The 23,061-nt window shown below is 45.4% G+C and overlaps 1 protein-coding gene across 11 annotated transcripts in view; it reads right to left on the reverse strand.

Moving 5' to 3' along the window:
* Positions 1 to 23,061, reverse strand: part of VPS13D (vacuolar protein sorting 13 homolog D) — a 123,969-nt gene that overhangs the window by 1,480 nt on the left and 99,428 nt on the right. For all 11 annotated transcript variants that reach the window (XM_082229635.1, XM_082229641.1, XM_082229639.1 and 8 more), the window contains 2 exons: positions 4,469 to 4,600; positions 502 to 742 (listed from right to left, as the gene is read on the reverse strand). In XM_082229635.1, the coding sequence (XP_082085761.1) occupies positions 502 to 742; positions 4,469 to 4,600 (373 nt within the window). The remainder of the gene's footprint in view (positions 1 to 501; positions 743 to 4,468; positions 4,601 to 23,061) is intronic.

Consider the following 23,061-nt stretch of genomic DNA (forward strand, 5'->3'; position numbering starts at 1 on the left):
AGACAGCAGATGGCATTGGGGTGAACCCCTCTAACTGGAAAAGTGGTAGGCAGACCAGGCTGATGAGATCAACTTGAAGTTTTTAACTAGAATCCTGAGATTAATTATTCCCCTCCAAGAGGCTTGTCTGGTGCCCAAGTTATGGTTCTTTCAGTGCCAGGTGAAAATTTCAATTCCCCACCCCGGCCTTTGAATTTCAGCCGTCTATTTGGCACTTTTAAATCTGGACACAGATTGCTCTCTCTTTTTGCTGTTTATATAGGTTGGTTTTTTAATATTTATTTTATTCTAGCCTGTTGTTCTGCTGTTTGGGTCATGTTTTATGCTGGTTCTGAGTTCATGATGTTTGTACCAAGGCAACTTATTGACTGCATTGTTATTTGTGCGATTCACTGGTTTTTACGGACTGCTCACAGAGGGCTTGGGTGATTTTCAGGGCGCGTCTGTCTGTCTATAAACACCACAGATGCAAGCGGCAAGTAAATGAACCAATATCCTTACCATGGGCTTCTGATGAGATGGGCCAGGTATCGACACCCCACTGCTTGAATTGACAGCTTTCTTTGTCAGCTGCACATAGACTTTCCCGTGGTCCTTTGAGATAAGGCAATGGTAGAGATCGTCATACTTGACCTCCAGGAAGACGGCTTCTCGGTCCATCGTGTCGCCACTCTTCAGGAAATAAACCGTTTTGGAGGAAATGATAACGCAATAACTGTCTATGTTCTCTGCTGCAATGAAGCTGCAAAAGAAAGAAAGAAAAATCAAATCAGGAAGTCAAGTGAGTGCCTCACTTGCTGGATGTTCATGTTTCAAACATCTGCTATCAAATGAGTTTGCTGCTAGAAGAATTCCAGACAGCACACTGGCTACCGAGATGGATTTTAATCTCATGCAAAACCATCACAGGACAGAAGACGAGGCAGAGAGGCAAGATGTGGCTTGAGAATCATTATCTGCCTGAACTAGAATAAATTGTCCTTGGGTCCAGTCCCAACTTGTATGCAGCTTGTGTATGGCACTTGGGAAATCATTTATAATTATTGACAATAATGCAACGTACATCCTGAGTCCAACGCTGAGTCAGCTGCTTCAACCAATGAATTATGTCCCCCTGTTGCACTTTTAGGTTCCTACATTGTTAAGGTTGGGTGGGGGGCTGCCTTTCCTATAGCCTTCTGTATCTGAAGTTTATTTTGACCAGGAGGGCTAGGATGTTTTATCTCATTGTATATACACTGGGGCAGAGTCACGTGGAACCCGGAAAGATGTTCATCTTTTATGATTTCCCTTTGAGGCAGAAAACGACCACTTTCTGGATGCATTTTATTTCCAGGCTCTCTTTCCTTACACGCTTGGAAGCAAGTTTCCCGAATTTGAAAGGGCTCCTTTCCAAGAAAGACTGCGCAGATGAACGCCATGATCAGAAGCCTGGCTGCACTCCTACGCACAGCTAACCTGTGGGTGAGCATTGCTGAAAGCAATGGGATTTACTTCCAAGTAAACTATGCATTAGATCTGAGGGCACAGTCTCACTTGTGGCGACACATTCTGGGGCAGACTTTTGTTTTGCCTTTGCCCTTATAGGGGAGAAGGAAAAAAATTATTGTGTGGAGGAACCTGAAGGTAAAAACGTTCTCACCTATCCCCACATTCTAAACAACGCACTCTCTGCAGAGGTGGTATAACCACAGATTCAGCGAGACTCCCGGGAACTTGGGAAGAGCGTGATTGTGGCTTTAGAAAACTGCCTTCCCTGAAGGTGCTGTTCCTGAGCTACAGGATCCAGCTACATAGAGTCACCTGAACTCGGCAGGGGAATTCCCAGTTTTGTGGCCATGCCTGGACTGGTAAGATATAGGATGTGCTCCTAGGGCAAGCTGTTTGCAATTCAACTCTGAATACTGCCACTCCTTCTGGAGACTAGGTGTTTCAGGCATGCAAGAGAGAAAACTTCCTGTGGTTGCTTATCACTCTGAAACAAACAAGAGTCGAACATCCATTCACAGTTGGGGCTGCAAACAACTTCAGGCCTGACTTCCGCTACTCTGCCTGCAGTTATATAGAGAGGTATAGAAGAGGGGGAGCCATGTACCTTGTCTACAGGGAAGCCTTATAATAAGGAAGCTTCGAAATCAGCCTGTGGGGTGGCTCACTCAAGGCCCTTTTAGAGACCAACAGGTGGCCTGGGACAATATGCCTGGCATATGGTAACGTTTGAAGTCGGGGGGTGTTTTAAAAGCACTTTCCTCTGGCATTAGCTGTAACTAGCCAAGTGCAGAAAACAAAACAAAGAACACGGCCACCCCTTGGTCTCCATAAAAACAAGCAAACACCCAAACACCGCAAACTCCCCAGTTACAAGGAAATCTTTTGTCAGCTGCGATAAAATGGGCAATTGGGTGCAACGTGGACCGGGAGTCCTGTAAGCACAAGAGGAGCCTTGGCAATGTTGTTTGCTGGAAGATCCGTAGCAAGAGCTCTGTTTTGTTCTAAGCCTGAGTCACACATCATTGTTCATTTTCGCTTGCTGACACATGCCTTTCCCTTCTCCAGGATCAACTGACAAACCTTCTGGTGACCCCTGAAGGCTGTTGTGCTGCTCCAAAACCCCACCCTCCCCAAAGCCCTACATTTTGGCAATTAAAAAAAACACAAAACAGCAACAACTGCAGCGGCGGCGGCAGCAGCGACAACATAGCAATGCAAGCGACAACCTTCTAAATAAAATTAAAACCAAAACTAAAACAACAGATCTACAGAACGAAGTGGAAGCCGATAATGTCTCTGGAGAACTTATGGCTCTACGCTCTTGCAGCACCCCTCCAAACCTCCCTCTCTTTTTTTTTTTACATAAGGAACTAATTTAATTACACAACCTTTTCCAGAAGTGAAACAGTAGGTCTAGCTGGGGGGGGGGGAGAGATGGAAACATTTAGCAAGAACAGTAAAGCAAGGCATTAGAGCCCTCCATTTTATGGATTTAACTCTGAAGAAAATATGCAATCACTTGGGTATATATATATATATGTGTGTGTGTGTGTGTGTGTGTGTGTGTGTGTATCACAAGTGAGGAGTGGATGGCCGTTGGGGGCAGGGGAGAGAAATACACACATCAGAGTTTGAACTGGGCTTCCCACAAACGGGTCTTGGCTTTGTTACTGAGACACCAGAGGGAAATGCTCTGGTGAATGAGCCATCTGTATGGCTCAGAAGGCTCTGGCTGACAGTCCTATTATCTTGTCTGGTGTGGGGACAAAATGAAAATTATGGCTGATAACAACAACAAAGCTTGGGAAAGGCCACAGCTCAGTGGCAGAGCACCTAACAGGCATGCAAAAAGGTGACAGGCCCAAACTCTGGCACCTATCTCTAGGTAGCTGTGGAAGAGATCCATGCCTGAAACTCTGGACAGTCATCGTCAGACAGCGCAGACAACTATGAGCTAGTTGGACCGATTCAGCCATGGAACCTGCTTGGTGATCCCCAGTCACAGAAACATAGAAAGCTGCCATAGACCAATGGTTCATTTGGTTCAATATCTGCTACAGTTAAGAGTAGGTGACATGATGCCTTCCATATATTTCTGGAGTTCAGCTTTGAGCACAGGCCATGCTGGCTGCAGCTGATGGGAGTTGGGAGGGTTGTTTGTGAGATCCTTGAAAAAATGAACAGATATAAGAATAATCCGAGCAGCATTCCGCCTCCTACGAACTTATTCTCTACTGGTAGTGACAAAAAAGAGTGTGTTTTGCTACCTTCTGTCCACTACAGCCTTGCAATATGACCACAGAATGAGCAGGAACTTGGCTAACGGGAAAGGCTTTTCCAATTTTGTGCGTAACTTAATGGAACCATGTGCAATCACACTTCCAGGGATTTGTGGCTCACTCAGTTGTGTGTGTGTGTGTGTGTGTGCGCGCGCACGTAGTTTCTTCTCTATGCTTTCATCCCACAGAAGACCACAATTTAAGGGCACAAATTGAGATGCATTAAAAAGGAGATGCTCCCATTTTTGCATGCTCAGTTGCAAAGCGATGCTCAGTCTCTTGCAGGCCCTTCCTTCCTGTTTACTGCCTTTCAGCTCAAAACTTTTAAGCGGACGCTGCAATGAAAAGAGGCTTACATTTATACCCCACCTCTTAGTTTGTCTACAGCCAGTTTTTATAATGAATTGGATAAGGCATGTGTGGCGGTGTGGCAAGGAGTACAATAACAGAATCCTGTTTTGGTTTTTAAAAATCTGTTTTCATCTCAGGAAACGAGGGGCAACAATAATGTGCTAGCAGGCAAAGCTGTTGCAACAAGGGGGTGATGCAACCCACATGGGAATTTCTTAACGCCGGTGGGAATCGCACGAAAGCAAATGAAAACTGCGTTGCAGCGAGCTGCCTCTTGCTCTGCAAACCACGAGAAGGCATTTAAAGAGAATGTGGGGAGCAAAGGGACAAACTGCTTTGGTGCTTACAACTCATCCTGAATGTTCTCCGTCAGCTTGCAGAGCACCTCTTGCCCTTCTGCCTGACTCTCCAAGTATCGAGGAAGGAGTCCTTGTGGGCCCCTGCAGCACCGCGGCTTCCTCACTCTTTCCGCTTGCGTCCTGTCAATCATAAACAAGACAGGCAATGTTATTCTTATTATTTCAATCATAATTTCATTTGCACTTCAGTCAAATTCAATTTGCTGAAAAAACAGCAACCCATTAGTCACCACGAAAATGCCATAATACGTAACGGCACCGAGATACGTTTCAGCATAAGTGTCCCCCAGCATACTGAAAATTTGCCTAATCCACTGGGCTGCCAAGGCCAACGTAGAAACATTGCGTGTAGTGTGTTTTTTCCCCATCCATCAGCAAACAACCCAATTTCTACCTACTATTCGGTAAGGAAACTCTCTGAAGAATTCCCTTAGGAACTCTATCCCAAGGGGAATTATATACAGTGGTACCTCAGGTTACAGACGCTTCAGGTTACATACGCTTCAGGCTACAGACTCAGCTAACCCAGAAATAGTACCTTGGGTTAAGAACTTTGCTTCAGGATGAGAACAGAAATCGTGCTCCGGCAGCAGCAGGAGGCCCCATTAGCTAAAGTAGTGCTTCAGGTTAAGAACAGTTTCAGGTTTAGAACAGACCTCCAGAATGAATTAAGTTCTTAACCCGAGGTACCACTGTAGTACATAAACAAGCAGAATTTCCCACCTCCCCCTGGCGGTGATTAGAACAACAATTTACAGGTGACCTATTAGTCATTTTACATCAGTGATGGCCAAACTCGGCCATCCAACTGTTTTGGGGCTACAATTCCCATCATCCCAGACCACTGGTCCTGTTAGCTAGGGATGATGGGAGTTGTAGTCCCAAAACAGCTGGAGGGCCGAGTTTGGCCATCACTGCTTTACACAGAAGTATCAATGCAGCTTACAAAATAAAACACACTGTATTTTGGGCATCACACAGCAGGGCAGAGTCTCAAACAAAGATGCGCTTTCTCAAGCCCACATTCCCAGCAGGTTGACACTCCTGTCTCAGTGATGTCTACGCTGGCTTGGTCATGACCACAGAATGGAAGATGGCAGGATCCCTTTATGGCAGCAGTTCTCAACCTGTGGGTCCCCAGATATTGTTGGACTACAACTCCCCTCATCCCTGAGCTCTGGCCTTGCTAGCCAGGGGTGATGGGAGTTGTAGTTCAACAACATCTGGGGACCCACAGGTTGAGAAAGGCTGGTCTACAGGGAGCTGGCTTCAGGCACCAGGCCTGTTGGCAGACCAACTCTGTGTTACAAGGGCGCCTGCAAACATGACGTGACAGTTGGCGAGATCCATCTGGCCGTGTGGCGATCCTTTGCAGACAACCACAGTGCATCCATAGCAGTGACTGGCGGAGGAATGACCGCCAGGAGGAGCGCAGAGTGAAGAAATCTGCATGGTGCATCTGCAGCAGCACAACCAGCTGCAACAAAATAATGTCTCTCCAGTATTGGTCTCTCCAGCCATAGCAGACACTGTAACCTTCCAAGAGTTTGACCTCACCCTCAAAGGCGCACTCCTCCATTGTCTCCCGAGACAGACAGATACCCACAACAATACAATACAGACATGTTAAAGCCAATAAAAAGGTCATCAAAGCTCAAATGAATATCTGCTAGGCTCCTTGCAACAGCACCTGGTCTACCCTCCCAGCTGACCCGTCCCTTGCAAGTGGAGATCAAGGATGCACATATACAATAGTCTTCTGTGTATGGTTTGCCTCCATACCCAGAGTAGACCCATTTAAATCAATGAATCTAAGATAGCCACATCTGTTAAGTTAAACTAATCTACATTTGAGTAGGAATAACATTGGAGCCAACCCTATGTAATTAACTTGCAAACTGAGGCAGCAATCTCTGTAGGTGCTCTGGACCGCAAACAGAGTCCTGTAAAGAAGGTCATTCTTACTCCCATTTTGCAGATGGGCAGCCAAGGCAGGAATTTGACCAAGGCCTCCGTGAGGAACACAGGAAAGCAAATCAGGCAGGCAGAAGCTCCAGCTCTCAACCCTGCACAGAGCATGCAGCAGGACCATGCTGTCTTGAATCAACAGCACATTTCGGGCAAGTCAAAACATTTATTATTTGTTTTAGATGTTTGCATACCGCCCTTTATCCTATTAAGGATTTCAGACTGGTGTACTGCCAACTTTATCGCAGTTCAAGTACAACAATGAAACAATAACATCCCTGAAGTGAGTTGAAATGAAATAGGTGAGTAAGAGTGTGAGTTTTCTGACTCTGCATCAAAGATTATAGTGAAGGTGCTGGAAGAGTCTCTTTATGCAGGGCATTCCATTAGTTGGGGCATCACTCCTAAGAAAACCCTTTCCTTCATTAAGTTGTGCAGCTCTCATAAAGAAGGCATAGGGAGAACTTCAGCAGAAGGTAATAAAGCCCAAGGAAAGCGAGGAAACCATGATACATCCTCCTTGTTTTAAGGACCAGAGGGCACAGAATGCTACCTTATACCTTGGGTTCATCCAACTCCACAATGTCTACATTAGGGTTTCCCAAACTTGGGTCTCTAGCTGTTTTTGGACTACAGTTCCCATCATGCCTGACCACTGATCCTGCTAGCTAGGGATGATGGGAGCTGTAGCCCCAAAACAACTGGGGACCCAAGTTTGGGAAACCCTGGGACTTTATTGGGCCTATCTGGAGGTGCAAGGGATTGCATTTAATAATTTCTGCAGACATAAATGCTCCACCACCGAGCTACGGCCCCTTTCTTGAAGTGTCCAGGATTTGATGTCTCAAATTCAGTCTGAGCTTGTCCTGGAGGATGGCATAGGGGGAAAAGCAACATTCCTCTGACCAACTTTATCTTCTTTAAAGAGCCCCACTTCACGTACCGAGAATCTCTGGCTCTGACCACACATTCCTCCACCTTCTCTCCACAATCCTAACCCAAGTGTCTTGTGCAAGGTATGCCAGATTTTATCATGAAGACCAGAGACTGTATCACATCATTATTCTCTGCTCTTGTTTAGAGACACTGCCTTGATGTCCGGAACGGAGAAAGAGGGTTCCTTGCTTGTAGATGCCATTTTGGGTGTTCCCCCCCTCCCCGCTAGGGGCTGTGCTCAGTGTATTCTGCTTTCTTTTCACCCTTAACAGTGCCCAACAATCTGACTGCTGTGGGGCAGGCAGATCCAGGCAGCCACTGGGGTGTCTTCACACCAAGTCTTGGACTTAACATTTGGATTTCATGCAGAAGTTTGCTTGTGGGTGCCTAGAGCTGCTTTATTTTTCTGCGCTGCCTTCCGCCAGCATGGAGCAACCCAGGGGCTGCTCATACGTGACTCTACAACCACGCTCGTTGCGCAATTCGTGCTCCCTAGTTCCCCCCACCCCCCCTACAGACTGAACTGCTGCTGCTGTTGTGCGTTTGATCTAGAAATAGATGAACAAATCATGCACTGTAACTGGAGGTGTTTTTCTTCTTCTTCTTCCCTGCTTAAGCCTCTTGGCAAAGTACAGAAGACTGACTGGCTTCTTGCAGATGTTTTCTCCAGAGGCTAGTTTCCTCCTCTCATACCTCGGCAGCCCCCATCCCCTGTAGCAACATGGGTCCTGGCTAAGGAGCACACAGGCCTTCTTTCATCAAACATGCATTCCCCACCCCCTTAAAAAAAAAAAGGCTACATTTACGGGACAATAGTGCTATTTGCACGTCTTCTTCAAGAATGCCACTTTATTAAATAAAAAAAATGTGGCACTAAGCTCAAAGGTAAGAGTTATGAACTCTATTACCACCACCGCTGCTCTTCTGTAGCTGTTTCCCCCTACTCTGTCTCTTGGCTTTTCTTTCTTTCTTGCGAGTCTCTTCCATCATATGCGCATAGATGCATTAAGAAAGGGGCCAGACGCATTCTCCCCCAAAGCCAGTAAAAGAATTCAGCAGCCTACATAAATTATCCAAATTAAAAACAAAAAGTGATTTTGTTGTTTTGCATCATTTGTACTGGGAGTCAAGGGGGGCAGGCGGCGGCTGAAGCACTGCCCCCTGGGAATCTAAGGCAAGGGGTTGCATCTGATACTCAAGAGTAGCCCCACTGAAGTTAATGTCTGTGACTAACTTGTGTCCGTTTAATTTCAATGGGTTTACTTGGCTGGTTGCAACAGTCTTGCTTCAAACACGCCACATGACGCTCTAAACAGAGTGGGCTATAATTATAATTATTTGTTGCTTGCTGTTCAATGGAGGGGGACACAGCTCTTACTAAAACCTTTCCTCCCAGCTTGGGAAGATCAATTTGCATTGGGCAAAAGACTCTCAGCTGTCCCACCTAAGCAATGACCAAAAGCACCTCCATCCAAAAGATACCATGATTCCTGCTTCCTTGCTGGTGTAGCAGGAACCCCCCCACCCCAATCATTCTGTTTGCACAAACTTCACACACACTCACACTCACACACTACATACGCCACATTTCTGTTATAAATTCATAGAAAATCAACCATACATCGGATTTGCACTGTTCCATTTTTTACTCCATGTGACAAGGACTATCAAAGGGGGGTGCTTGGTTTCTGGTCAGCCATAATCCCTTCACCATCCCAGCACATCCACAGGAGCCCTGCCCAGTTGCTATGTCAACCCTGATAATCCCAGACAGAAGACAATCAAAATCACAAAGAACAGTGGATTCACCGCAGGCTGAAACAAAGGACAATGATCAGATCTTCCCTCTGGGGGCAGGAAACTGCAAACTCCCCATTGTCACCTGGAAAGTACTCATGGGGAGGGGGAAAGGAGGAACCAGCTGGGTGACAGGACACTCAGGTTACCACCACAACTCCTCCCTCAACCCCTCCTTTCTGAAATGTATGCATGATGTCAACCCCTCCTTTCTGTAATGTATGCATGATGTTTCTGGGGGTGGGCTTGACCTAGAGGAGGGGAATTTCAAAAGTTTTTATAAGGTCTTGCAGCCCATTGTTCTGGGTCTTTCCTCTCTCTTGCCAGGGAAGGGAACCCTGTTGCAACAGTTCAATAAAGGCCAAGCCTACAGGCTGCTGTTTTGCTCCAAGTTATCCTGGTTGGTGTCTTTACTTTTTGTCCAAGGGAGCCCTCAGATTTTTCTGTTAACAGTTGGCAACCACGAAGGGACGCTTGGTTCTCCTGCAGAGGTGAGGAGGGAGATAGAAGGGATCGGGCGCCACTGGGCAACCTTAGCCCAGGGATCCTTCTTCCTCTCCCTGCCTCCTCTTTGCGGGCGGTAATCAATCGTCACCAAAAGCTCAACCAGGGGAGCAAAGGCGAGGTCAAAGCCGGCTAAGGGAAAAGGATCCCGGGATCTGCGGGGGGACATCTTCGAACGTGAGTATGGTTTGAAGTAAATACATTGGGAGGGGGGTGGAAAAGTAACGTCCCCACGACAGCCAGACTTTCCTTCTTTCATTTCTGACGTTACCCTTCGGAGTCGGCCGGGTACGTTCTCTCTCTCTCCTTTTCTTCCCCGATTCTCCCCCTCGGAGGGTGGCCAGGGAAATCGCGGAACTTTTCTGTCTGACGTTATCTCTCGGGGTCGTCTAGGAACGTCAAAACCTTTCCCTTTCTCTCCCCACAAATTCTTACGCGGTGCTGGGCCGGGGAAATTGTGGTACCTTTTGCTGTTTTCCGACGTTCCCCCCGGGGTCGTCCAGGAACGTCTTAATCTCTCTATCTCTTTTCTCCCCCGTTTTCCGTCTTGGAATTGAGTCCGGGAAAGCGTGGCTCTTTTACTGTTTCTCTGACATCCCTCTCTCGGAGTCGTCCAGAGGAGTCTTTCAAGTATTCTCTTACTCTCCACCTACCCTAACTCTGCAAATGAAGCTGCCCCTCCTGCCTGGTGACCTTTGTTAGGGATGACCTGGGTATGTGAGAACGCAAGGTCGTTTGCTCCCCTTTCAAAACTTTGTTTTCTCGGACCCCCAATCTGGCACTGCACAGCGCAGGCGTCCAGTAGGGAGCCCAAACTTAGTCTCAAAGGCTAGGCAGGAGGCTGTTGTGGAGGGTAGAAGGGGCGGTTCACGAAGTGGGGCCCCACACTAGGGTTAGTCTTGTAAACAGCGCTGAGGTAAAGGAATTCCGGGCAGAGAGACCCGTGGTTGAGTTTCCGGGCTGAGAGACCCGTGGTTTGAGTTTCCGGGCTGAGAGACCCGTGGTTTGAGTTTCCGGGCTGAGAGACCCGTGGTTTTGTTTCAGGTTCAGGTTTGAGATTTTCAGAAATTAATTCGTGGTTTATAGATAAGTAGGAATTGTGTTAGTCAAGGGTACTTTGAGTACTGAAAGGATTTTTTTTCTGTTCACCCTTTCTTTCCCATTGCCTTTCCTCCCTTGTGTGTGTGTTTCCACTCTTTCTGTCTTTAGCGTACTTCGTTAACGAAAAAAAAAAAAAGCCCAATAATAACATATGAGAGAATGGGAGCTCACTAAACACCCTAGCTGGACTCCTCCTGGCAACAAAGCTTCCATGAAGCCTTTTTGCCCCAGAGAGGATTCTAATATGCCCCTCCACCTTGCCATCTCCAATTAGAGAAAAAATAGAAATAAAATAAAGGGGCAAAAATGGTCAAGTTTGTGTTGTTAAACTGTAGCCTAGAGCTGGAACATGGAACTGTAAACTTAATGGTGCACAGAAGGCAGTAGATATAATAACAGCCCATGTTCTAAAATGCACATAGTTTTAAATTGCAAGCTTGCTTCAAAAAAATCTTAAATCTAAGGAAGCCATGTTGCGCCTTATCAATCTTAAAACAAAACAAAATGGAGAATGGAGTGTGCAAATGTTTGTTATTTGAGGGAGGCTCTAAAAGAGAGTTTCCCTCCCAAGTGGTGAAATCCTGTATACGTGCTACTTGTGTTCTGAAAGGGGGATTACCCCACCTCTTTCTTCTAGTTTTAAGTGAGGAGGGTGATTCTAAGTCTAATGGCAAATGATGTTTTGTTGTAACTTTTGAGTTTGTGAGAAGGAGAAGTTAACCTAATGTTTCTGCTGCAAAAGCCTAGTTGAGCACAACTGCTCTCTCAAGCTAAAATGCAGTGTATGTACTTCATTAAGTATATGCCTATGAAAGTATGGTGTTCCTTCTAAGAAAAATATGTGAGTCCAGTTTTAACTTTGATCTGGTTGGACAGAAGAGTTATTGTAAGGCTCCTGATATCAGTCTCTATAAGACGTCCTGGCCTCTTTTCTTAGAAAATGCCCCCCCTTATTTCATTCTGTCTCTTTCAGGTTTTTTTTCCTTCTCCTTCTTATTCTGTGCCAGGTAAATTTACTCCCGAGTAAGCTTCCTTTAAAGGAAACTGCAAAGGTGGGGGGGGCATAGATTAGGCTTACTATTCCTCTGCAAGTTCAGGAAAAATTGTTCACTCTTGTATTCCTTTTAAATCAAATCTATGGCTGTTTTAACTATGCTTTATAAGAGATCCTCTCCCTATCTTAGGAAAAATGTTCACTTCAGTCTTTAAAGATAATTTATCTAGGAACTTTCACTCTTTAGTCTAAGGAAGTAAAAAAACTCTCACTCAAACTAGCTTCAAGATCTGCTAAAAGGGTTGGGTACTTTTATTTTCCTCTTCCTTAGTACATGATAGGCGCATGGTTTGTGATAGGCGCATGGCTTGTGATCTCTTCCCCAGTTGTGTCTGTGTACATAAGTATGTGTGTGTTTCTGGTAGTACAAATCTTGCTATGAACCCTGTATTTTAGGGTTGGACTAGATGACCCCAGGTCCCTTTCAACTTTCCCAATTTGTGGCTGATGAGTTGAAATCCAGCCCATATTTGCTCTTTGTTTTTAAAGGTGAGAGGTGAATGTGTGTGTTTCTGGTAGTACAAATCTTGCTATGAACCCTGTATTTTAGGGTTGGACTAGATGACCCCAGGTCCCTTTCAACTTTCCCAATTTGTAGCTGATGTGTTGAAATTTAGCCCAGATTTGCTCGTGATGTTTGAAGCAGAACTGGTGATATCAGGCATTTAAGTGATTACAGTGTTTATCATTTTGTCTATTTAAAAAAAATAAAACTTAAAAGTCTACTAAAAGTTTAAGCACATAAAAATCCATATAGTCAAGTAGAATGCGCCTTGACCAATCCTGTAAATAAAGGGCAGGATAATTTGTCTGCAAATGGTAAGGCTGAAATGACTGAGAATGTTAAAAAAAATCCTATGAATTCTGACTGGCCATTTTTACTCATAAATAAGAGAGCGGTTGATTGTTCCGCGAATGACCAGATAAAATGACCAATAATGATAGCCCTTTCCTGTACATAAAGGAAGCAGTCTCAGTTTGCTTGGGCTGAAATTGCTAGCTTTGGTGAATACTTAAATTGCTGAGTTTCTCTTTTTTGTTTAAAATCAAACCCTGTTTTCAAAATCTACTCCTTACCCTTCCTTTCCCTTATTCAAATGGTAATTTAGCCAAAGGATGCAACATTTTCTATAGTATAAAAGGTTTGCTGAGATATGAACTCTGCACATGCACAGAGGCTAGATCAGCTAAAGAAGAGAGAGAGAGGAAGGGGGGAACTGTAAGGGGGGAGAGGAGGTTTCTTCCAAATGTAAAAGAAAACTTGGAACCATTGAGGAACCATTGAGGGAAATCACCCTTAATCTGTCTTTGCTCCAGGGGCTACTTAAGACAAAAGGCTAAAAAACAAAACAAAACAAAACAAAGCAACAACTAACCCATCAAAAGTCAAGAGCTTTCCAAGTTCCAAATCTTAACATGCCAAATTCTTTTCACAGGTAAATATCAAAGCATTCCCCCCTCAATGGGAATTTTAGGAACAGCATTTCCTGACAGGCTTCTCACATGAAATAATTTCCCCTTTTAACAGGATATGTGAACCCCGATAACAAAGTGTTTGTCCCTTTTTCCTCCCACAGCAACTTTCTTTCTGTTCTGTGAAACAAGTCTGAATCCCTGCTATATTAGTGACTTCCATCTCTTTATGGCTTTGACACTTTTTTTAAAGTTACAAATAATCTGTTTTCATTTATTTAATCTGTTTCCCCATGATGTCTATGAAGTTAATCGAAGCACAACCAAACATTGTTTGGTGAATGGTATTTGTTTACCTTTTTGCCTGAGCATTTCTTATTAATTCTGTCATTTTGGCTAGTGCAAGGTACCTGCACAACCTTAAATTGCCATTCATTTTTCTTGGTATTAACTCATTTCCCGTATTAACATTACAGTTGATGTTGTCACATCAAGAAACACTATTTTATTTTCATTTGGGATGTTAGAATGCCAAAACAGATTACTTCAGGTTACTTATTAATTGTGTGTTTTAGCATTTATTTATTTGGTTCCTCATAGGTCATTTTGTGTGTGTGTGTTTTACTTTGGGGACATGTTCATCACATGTTGAAAGTCAGTTTCATGAAGTTCTTTTATCAAATAGCACATGGTGAATTTAAAGTTTTTCCCCCATGGTTTTCCCATTTTTTTCAGTCTAGTAGTAATCTGCGTGGTTTTGATAATATATATAATAATAATTCTTTTCTAAATCTGATGTCTTTGTGTCAAGTTTGTTTTCATCTGACTGGTAATCTAATTTTTTGCTTTCTTTTGTATTTCTTAACCTTTGTATTTTTTACAGTTCTCTTTCTCTCCAAAGTGAAGGAAAGCAAACGAACTTGGCAGATAATAACAGTAGTTATAGGAAAATGTGATAATAATATTGGAATGAATGAAACGCTTAATTCGCTAAGATTTTTATTATTTGCAGCTTCCAACAGAAACCGAAGGACATCCTTTTTGCCTTTTGCCCCCTCCCTTTTCTAACTGTCTTTAAGCCCCAAAACCCTGCCCCTTACAGGATATCACCTATACAGATGTGCAATGATGAAAAGCAGCAACAACCCCTCAACTCAGTTCTTCCGTCATCACAAGACACCAGAGTTTTCAAGTGCCCACAGCTATCTCTTTCAAAGGATATAGACTGCCAGGGGAGTGGGCCTGACAAAGGGGGGTGGAGTTGACTTGCAAGGACATCTTTTCACTTGAACCTCAAGCCTCTGTGCTCCAGGATTCAAAAGATACATGCGTAAAAGATCACAATTGTGTCAAGATATGCAACTGATATTTAATTAGTTTGTTTTGTATTAAGTGTTATTATGTAGGAATGTTGAAATGTGTCTGACAGTGTGTTATTTCCACAAGGGGGGTATTTTTGTGTGTAATTTTTATGTTTAATGTCTTATTGCTTGCACACCAATTCTCATGCATTTTATACTTTCTGATAGCTCACACTATTGTGTAGTCCAATGTTTAGATAACCACATTTCATTGTCCCACCTGGCACTCTGCCAACTTTCCCTATCCATTTTAAAATGTGCTAAAACTTGCTTTACCAAGGAGAAGCTTATAAGATACATAAAGGTGCACATGCTTTGGTTTAGCAGGAATGATCCCTTATAGAGTTAAATTGACTTATTTGGACAAAATGCCCTTTTAAGAACGGTTTTCCTTTAACAGACTGGCTTGAAAGGTTGAGAACCATGGGCACATAAATTCAAATTGGACTCAGTTTGAATTGGGCAAGTGTATCCAGGCTGCAATTAGCTTTTTGGTCCTTAAAGTGCAAGTGATCAACTTCCCAGGACTACAAGACCAGAGCCTGTAATAATAATAAGAAATCCCATGGATTTTGGCCAAGGCGAAGACATTTCTCTCAGGACGTGTCCGAAACCTGTGCCAGCTGTGGTGGGTGCCAGGCTACATGAAAGCCCTAAGTGGATTCACCAGGGATTGCCACTACTGCGACACCGTGCCAATGTGAGACCACAGAAGAGCTACCTTGACACCTGAGAACACACAAATGGTGGGGGGGGGGAGCAAACTGCACTTTTCAGTCATTAGTGGACCTTCCTGCCTAAATGTAAAGTATAGATCACTATTGAGAAAATATTTCTTCCAAGGTGCTAGAATACCACAAGTAACTGAGCAGTGCACTGTTACACCGTTATATTTCCATGCAAATATCCTTAAAGTAGCATGATATCCAAATCCCTTTCAGGTTCACATGGACACACATCTGGGACGGAGAATACCAGGTTATTATTTACCACCTTAAATTGTGCGGAGAAAAGGATTGCAAAGTAGCCACCTTTGCAATCTTATCTCCGAAGGGGGGAACTGTAGCAGGAACCCCCCCACCCCAATCATTCTGTTTGCACAAACTTCACACACACTCACACTCACACACTACATACGCCACATTTCTGTTATAAATTCATAGAAAATCAACCATACATCGGATTTGCACTGTTCCATTTTTTACTCCATGTGACAAGGACTATCAAAGGGGGGTGCTTGGTTTCTGGTCAGCCATAATCCCTTCACCATCCCAGCACATCCACAGGAGCCCTGCCCAGTTGCTATGTCAACCCTGATAATCCCAGACAGAAGACAATCAAAATCACAAAGAACAGTGGATTCACCGCAGGCTGAAACAAAGGACAATGATCAGATCTTCCCTCTGGGGGCAGGAAACTGCAAACTCCCCATTGTCACCTGGAAAGTACTCATGGGGAGGGGGAAAGGAGGAACCAGCTGGGTGACAGGACACTCAGGTTACCACCACAACTCCTCCCTCAACCCCTCCTTTCTGAAATGTATGCATGATGTCAACCCCTCCTTTCTGTAATGTATGCATGATGTTTCTGGGGGTGGGCTTGACCTAGAGGAGGGGAATTTCAAAAGTTTTTATAAGGTCTTGCAGCCCATTGTTCTGGGTCTTTCCTCTCTCTTGCCAGGGAAGGGAACCCTGTTGCAACAGTTCAATAAAGGCCAAGCCTACAGGCTGCTGTTTTGCTCCAAGTTATCCTGGTTGGTGTCTTTACTTTTTGTCCAAGGGAGCCCTCAGATTTTTCCGTTAACACTGGTAATGATGATGATGATGATGATAAAAATCTAATCATGATGGTAAGAAGGTCAACTGCCTTCTAAATTATGTCCTGCTGGTGCTAACATGAATTACATTAATTGGTGCAGGCCATCAGTGTTTTGGCAAACTGGTCTGTTTGGTCTGGACAGCAAGTAACATTCCACACTACTCGGTTTCCTTTTTTTTCTTTAATCCTACGATTCGTTCCACTGTCTCAAGTTACATTCTGTAAATAACAAGCCACACAGTGATGAAATCCAAAAAGCCGAAGATCCGAAAAAGCAGAATGAATGGCGGTTCTGCGCTCACATCTGTGTTACATTAAACTCAGCTCTCAACACTCAACACATTTGCTGATTCGCTTTTAATAGGCACACAAAAGCCAACACAAAGCAGAAATGCCCTCGTGTCTACCCATCACAGCAGGGAAGAGCGTCGCTGAATGGAGGCATGGAGAGGCCGAGGACGGCGTCCCCAAAAGGCTGAGCAGCACGGGATAGAGCGCCACTGTTCAAGACCACGTTTGGCACCCGGGCAGCTATTGATCAGGCTATCTATCCATGGCCAGTACCCCTGATGGTTATGTTCCACCTCCACTGTCAAGAGGCAGTGTGCTTCTCGGTACCAGTTTGCTGGAAGCTGCAAGGGGAGTGGAGAGTGCTGCTATGTTCTGGTCCTGCTTGTGGGCAGCCCACTGGGGCACCTTGTCAGCCATTGTGAGAACTGATACTGGACTAGAAGGACGCAGCAGGCTGTCCTTAAAGGTAAAGGACCCCTGACCATTAGGTCCAGTCGTGGACGACTCTGGGGTTGCGGTGCTCATCTCGCTTTATTGGCTGAGGGAGCCGGCGTACAGCTTCCAAGTCATGTGGCCAGCATGACTAGGCCGCTTCTGACGAACCAGAGCAGCGCAAGGAAACGCCATTTACCTTCCTGCCAGAGCAGTACCTATTTATCTACTTGCACTTTGACGTGCTTTCGAACTGCTAGGTTGGCAGGAGCAGGGACAAGCAACGGGAGCTCACCCCGTTGCAAGGATTCAAACCGCCGACCTTCTGATTGGCAAGTTCTAGGCTCTGTGGTTTAACCCACAGTGCCACCCGCGTCCCTCTCCACCCAAATTCCTTTTCAGTCACTGGTTCCCAATGGCTGAGAAAACTCTGGCTGCTGATACGTTATCAGGCAAAGTTTGAGGTTCCTGTGTTCATTTAAGAAGTGGCCAATTCCTTATATCCCTGCCTGATCCTGGGTGTCTTCTGGGGAGTTGCTGTGAGTGGTCGCCCATGGCTCAGATGCACAGCTTGTATCCATCAGAACTTGTTCTTTGCAGCCTCTGTGGCTGCTGCTAGAAGAAGGATCTGCCACCCACCTATTCCCCCAAAGGCGAATGAGCACAGTCCAACTTTTTTTATTTTAACCATCTACACGATCCAAAGCATATTGGGATAATATAGGAGTTTTAAACTTGGATAATGAAAACTTTGTGGATGAATTCTGTGGATAAATGTTGAAACGCTTATTCCCATTGTCACGCTCACCCAGTCTTAAGATGCAGTCCTACGCTTTCTCTGCTTCAACAGGAACTGGTGGGTATGTGCTTGTCCAAGAAGGAAAGAAGGAAGGAAGGGAGGGAGGGAGGGAGGGAGGGAGGGAGGGAGGGAGGGAGGGAGGGAGGAAGGAAGGAAGGAAGGAAGGAAGGAAGGAAGGAAGGAAGGAAGGAAGGAAGGGCATGGCAGCTGGAACCATCACAGATACTGGCTGTAATTTTTAAGAACTGTTTATGTCTGGAAATAGGTTTATGTCTGAGCTTGCTTTCCCCTTCTCCCTCCCACTCCTTTTTCCTCGTGTATAATGTCTTTTTAAAACTGTGAGCCTGTGAGGCAGGGACTGGTTTTTGTAAGCGGCTCCAAGAGACCTTTTGGCTAACGGGCAGGGTATAAAATGAATACATAACAGAATTCGTGAACAACTAAGATGGCCTTCCTTTTGGATTATGGCTTTTCTCTGAAGCCTAGTAATGGACCACCAGAAAACAGCTCTACAGAAGCTGGTGGAAAGGTACAGATGGCTATATGCAAGGAAGAAAGCAAAGCTCTTTTAATAACCATGATCGCAGTTGCTTTTCCAGTGTGGTGGTGTGTTATGTGGCTTGAAAGGAAGGTGCTACACGCAGAAACAGGCAAACACTTTTAACCCTGCCTAGGGTGGGGGGCAAAGGGTGGCTGGCTGGGAAAATACCTCCATTTATGATATGCACAAAGAAAACCCGTTTTTCTGGCAGGAAGCCTGTAAGTCCTGTTTGTAACTAACAAGAGAAAACACTACTTTAGAAGAAAACAGGAACCTGCCCTGGAGCCAGAGGGGAGAAACACCACAATGCCTTTAGGTTAGACATCTGGTGCCCTCCAGGGGTTACTGGACTACAACTGCCATCATCCCTAAGAACTGGAATGAGAGCTGGAGTCTAGCAACATCCAGGAAGGCCACAGGTTCCCTAGTCCTGGGTTTTAGTGGTTGTTATTTATGATGCGTATGTCAATCTCAAAGCACTTTGTGGACCCACCTGGATAGAAAAACAAAGCTACGACTGCCCATTGATTCAGACAATTCTGGAAAGTAGCTGGCACAGGTAATTAATGTTTTTCTACCTAACTGTTAGGAGGAACTATCACGCTTGCTGTGTATTGTAGTAATGACAAACAAAAGCTTTTATTTAGCCAAAATTAGATTTCCACATGGCTTTCTTTAAAACGCAACTATACACACTGGCCTGGAGATGGAGAAAAGGTTTCGGTGGCTAGAAATGTGTGACAGAGTTGGAAATTTTGGGTTTTGCATCGGCTAAGCTTGCGGCAACAGGAGACCAGCAAGTCCTTTGCAAGGAAGAACTAGCTCAGAGGTGAAACACATACTATATATACAGAAGGCTCCAGGTTCAATCCCTGAAATCTCCAGATAAGAGGATTTGTGGAAATGATTCCACCTAAAATGCTGGAGGGTTTCTACTAGTCAGCAACAACAACAACAACAACAACAACAACATTTCTATACCACTTTACATTTTGAAGAATCTCAAAGCTGTTTACAGCACATTAAAACATCAAATAAAAATGATCCAAAATGATTAGCGAAGGAAGTCAAATGCAAAGTATACATTCAAAGCAACATAATTACCAGGAAACTAAAATATTATCTTAAAGAATTCAAAATAAAACATCACAAAGGAGGTCAGCTACAGAATTCGTATTTAATGCAGCAAAGTTAACAATTATAATATAATATAATATAATATAATATAATATAATATAATATAATATAATATAATACAATATAAAATATAAATGAGCTAAATGGAACCAATGTGTGCTTTGCCCTAAGGTAAAGGTGGGAACCTCTGGTCTGTGGGCCGAATTATGATCCAGCTTGGCCTGCCACACCGCTTTTTACCCAAGCATGCCCACCTTCCCCACACCTGACACCTTATGGGATGGAGACACAGTGGCCAATGCACAACGGAGACCCTTAAAGTGTGTTCCACACAGTGCACTGGCAGGGAAGGCTGTGCTACTGAATTCCTCAGGGAGAATTCTGTAGCCAGCCGATCCTTGAAGGGTCTTGCCAAGCACTGAGCAATCTCCCTCTGCTCCTTGCAAAGAGCCTTGCTTGGTGCGTTGAGGCTCAGAGACTCAGCTGGCTGCCAGCACTTCAAAGAACCGTACAGGGCTCTTTGTGGCCACTGCTGGGACTTCAAAACACCCAGTCACCCGATTACACTGTGACACCAGGTAACAGAGAGGTGGGCAACCCCACCCAGGGGTTCAATTTGGCCCCTGAGAGATAAGGATTTGGCTGGCCGGCCTTAGGAACTGATGCTGATTAGCTGGTTAGTATTGTCACTGGAAGGATACTTCTCCTCCCTGCACCCGCCAAATACAATGTGTATATTAGTAAACAAACAGATTTTTCACACTGCCGTGAGCTGCAAATGCTATCTCCTCACAAGAAAGGGACTGCTTGCAGCAACTGGCTTTGGAACTTCCTACTGCTTGGGGAAGGAGGGAGCTGTGAAAAAACTGGTAAAAGAGGGTGTGTGTACATTAAGTAGCAAAATGATAACGAGCATCCGGGACTGAGTTCAAGGCTACAACAGCGAGAGAGAACCCCAATTTAAGAGCATACATAAAGCAAAGGAAATTGAAGAAAACCTCCAAAAATGAACCCTGCCTTTCTAAACTCAATCTCCAGAAGACGCCCCTCCCCGATGTAAATTCCCCACATAGGCCTCTCTGCAAAAATGTCAAATTTGGTGACAAATGGAAAAAGTGTGTGTGTTGGGAGGGGTGGGAACCTGCACTGTTTTATGCAAGTACTGTGTTTTTAAGCAAATTCAAATCTGCAGCCCCTGTCACATCTGACTCATCACCAATATCAGAACACTGTGTTGTCATTAAGTTCACAAGCCTTACTGGGAAAGAAAGGGCCAGATTCAGAGAGTCGAGCTCCCGTCTGCAGTTCCAACTTCATTCCTGTCAGACCTACACAGCTAACCCAAGAAACAAGGGGAAATTATGCACGCCCCAGAACTTCCTGCAAGGGTGCAGGGTGCTCGTCCCAAGGCCCGTTCCTGATGCACAATGACAAACATCCAAACCACGGATGGCCCCTTCTCCAGAGCACCAAACTGGGGCAGGGGATGGGAGGCATCAATCCGGCATTGTTCCCTGAAGTCAGCTTCGCTTTACGAACCAGACTCGGAAGTAAAAACAATTGCACGTTTACTCCCCCCCCCTTTTCTTTTAAAAAAAGGCAACGTAGCTGTTCCTTAGCAGGAGCCCGTATACATTACATGCAGTGTGAGAGGGTTAAATAGGACAGCCTCAACTCCTTCTAAACTTTTGCCCTTTGGATATGTACTCATTGGCTGCCGTACAAAACTCGAGCAGTATTACACGCCTTAACGATATGGTTCAACTGTCGGTCAGGCCCGGGGCCTGGCATTGTGCCAGACCGCAATCAATGGGACGCAAACCTCCTCCCCGCCCCCCACCCCCTTTTCAGATCATCACGAAGGTTCAGATTATCTCCCCCCCCTTTTTTTTGTCGTGCTGGCTAAATTTATGGAGCAGAACCCCGAAGCCGCATTCCTCGGCTTGGGCCGGCCCACGCGGGCCTCCCTTTGTTTGGTACTGTAAGCGAGACGTGCTTTGGAGAACTGCAGGGTTGTTAGTTCAGGCACTGACTGTTTGCTCATGACTGAAATGAAGAGAGTTCAGGGGAAGGGCAAAAGGACAGCTCAAGTGTAAACCCCGTCCCAGCAGGCCCCGGGCTCCGGCACCACCGAGGCTCACGGCTCGGCAGCAAGCACAACACACAAACACACACACACACCACTCCCCGCGACAAAAGGCCAAATTTCAGGCGGCACGCACCGCCGACCTTCTGCAACACGGCATACCTGGAGGGAAACGGTGGCAGTGTCCGCAAGGAAGTGCTGGGACCCGGCTGCACGCTGGTATCCGGCTACTTTGGGAGCGGACGCCAAAAATACAGGAAAAGTGCCGACGCTCTCAGGTGAACCAGCGGATGTTGAAAAAATGAGGACCGCGTTTTAAATGGAGGTTGGTGGGTGTGGTTCTTCCCCTGCTCATCCTAAACCACAACTACCTCTCCGGGTTGATGAGGTTGAGGGATGGCCAGAAAGTGGATCAAGTTCACCCACTGAGCTTCATGGATCCCGTTTAAACCTGGGCCTCTTGCCCTTAAAACTAACACTCAGTAGCCACCAGTAGATCGTGCTTGCTGGCTTCATGCGACTGAAAACAGGTTATGTATTTAGCCTCCCCCCACATCTCTTTTTGGACGAACACCAATGGATGCCAACAAGTCACGTCTATGCCAGCCTCTACCAGCTTCTCTCTCAAGTTTTTGAAAAGCAAGATGTGACTGCATATGAACTACAGGGGGTTGGACTAAATGACCCTCAGGCTGCCTTTGCAATTCTAGGATTCGTTTCTGCTGGAGGGAGATTTCCTAATATGGAGAGCGGGACTGCAGGGCAAGGGAGGGTGAGAAGAGAGGAAGGAAAGGGAAACACTTTGGAATTATCTATCCAGTGTACTTAGATGACCGTACCCCCACCCCCAACACCGAATTACTGCCAAACAAGCAAGTGTCGGAGAGTCAACTGGAAAGTGAGCGTACAGGAAGGGGGAAAGGAACGTAGAGAATAAAACAGAATGAAGAGGAAGAAGGAAGCTACCACCAATTAAAAGAATTTATAGCGATTGGCTGGAGCATTTGCAGCTGCATCCAAGGATGCACCGACTGGACAAGACATGTGGCTAAGGCAGGTTACTCAGGTGTGTGTGTGTAGTTGCAAACTCTTCCCCCCAGCCCCATACAGAGGTTCTTGTGTCTGCTGCAAAGCACAGCTTCTCCTCTCACCATTTCACTGATGGGAAAAGCAGCATTCAGACATACGCTGCATGATGACACTGTCAACTCTCAGCTTTTCAGTGCCAGTGCCACAGGGTGTTTTGCATTCCACAGGTGTGGATGGAGTCTGCAAGGCATTTGCCCGGCAACATTTCCGAGTAGGCCTTCCCTGGATTGAGGGAAGGTTTCGCTGCGATGAGG

The sequence above is a fragment of the Podarcis vaucheri genome (genome assembly GCF_965113315.1).
Source record: "Podarcis vaucheri genome assembly, chromosome: 7".
Classification (NCBI taxonomy): Eukaryota; Metazoa; Chordata; class Lepidosauria; order Squamata; family Lacertidae; genus Podarcis; species Podarcis vaucheri.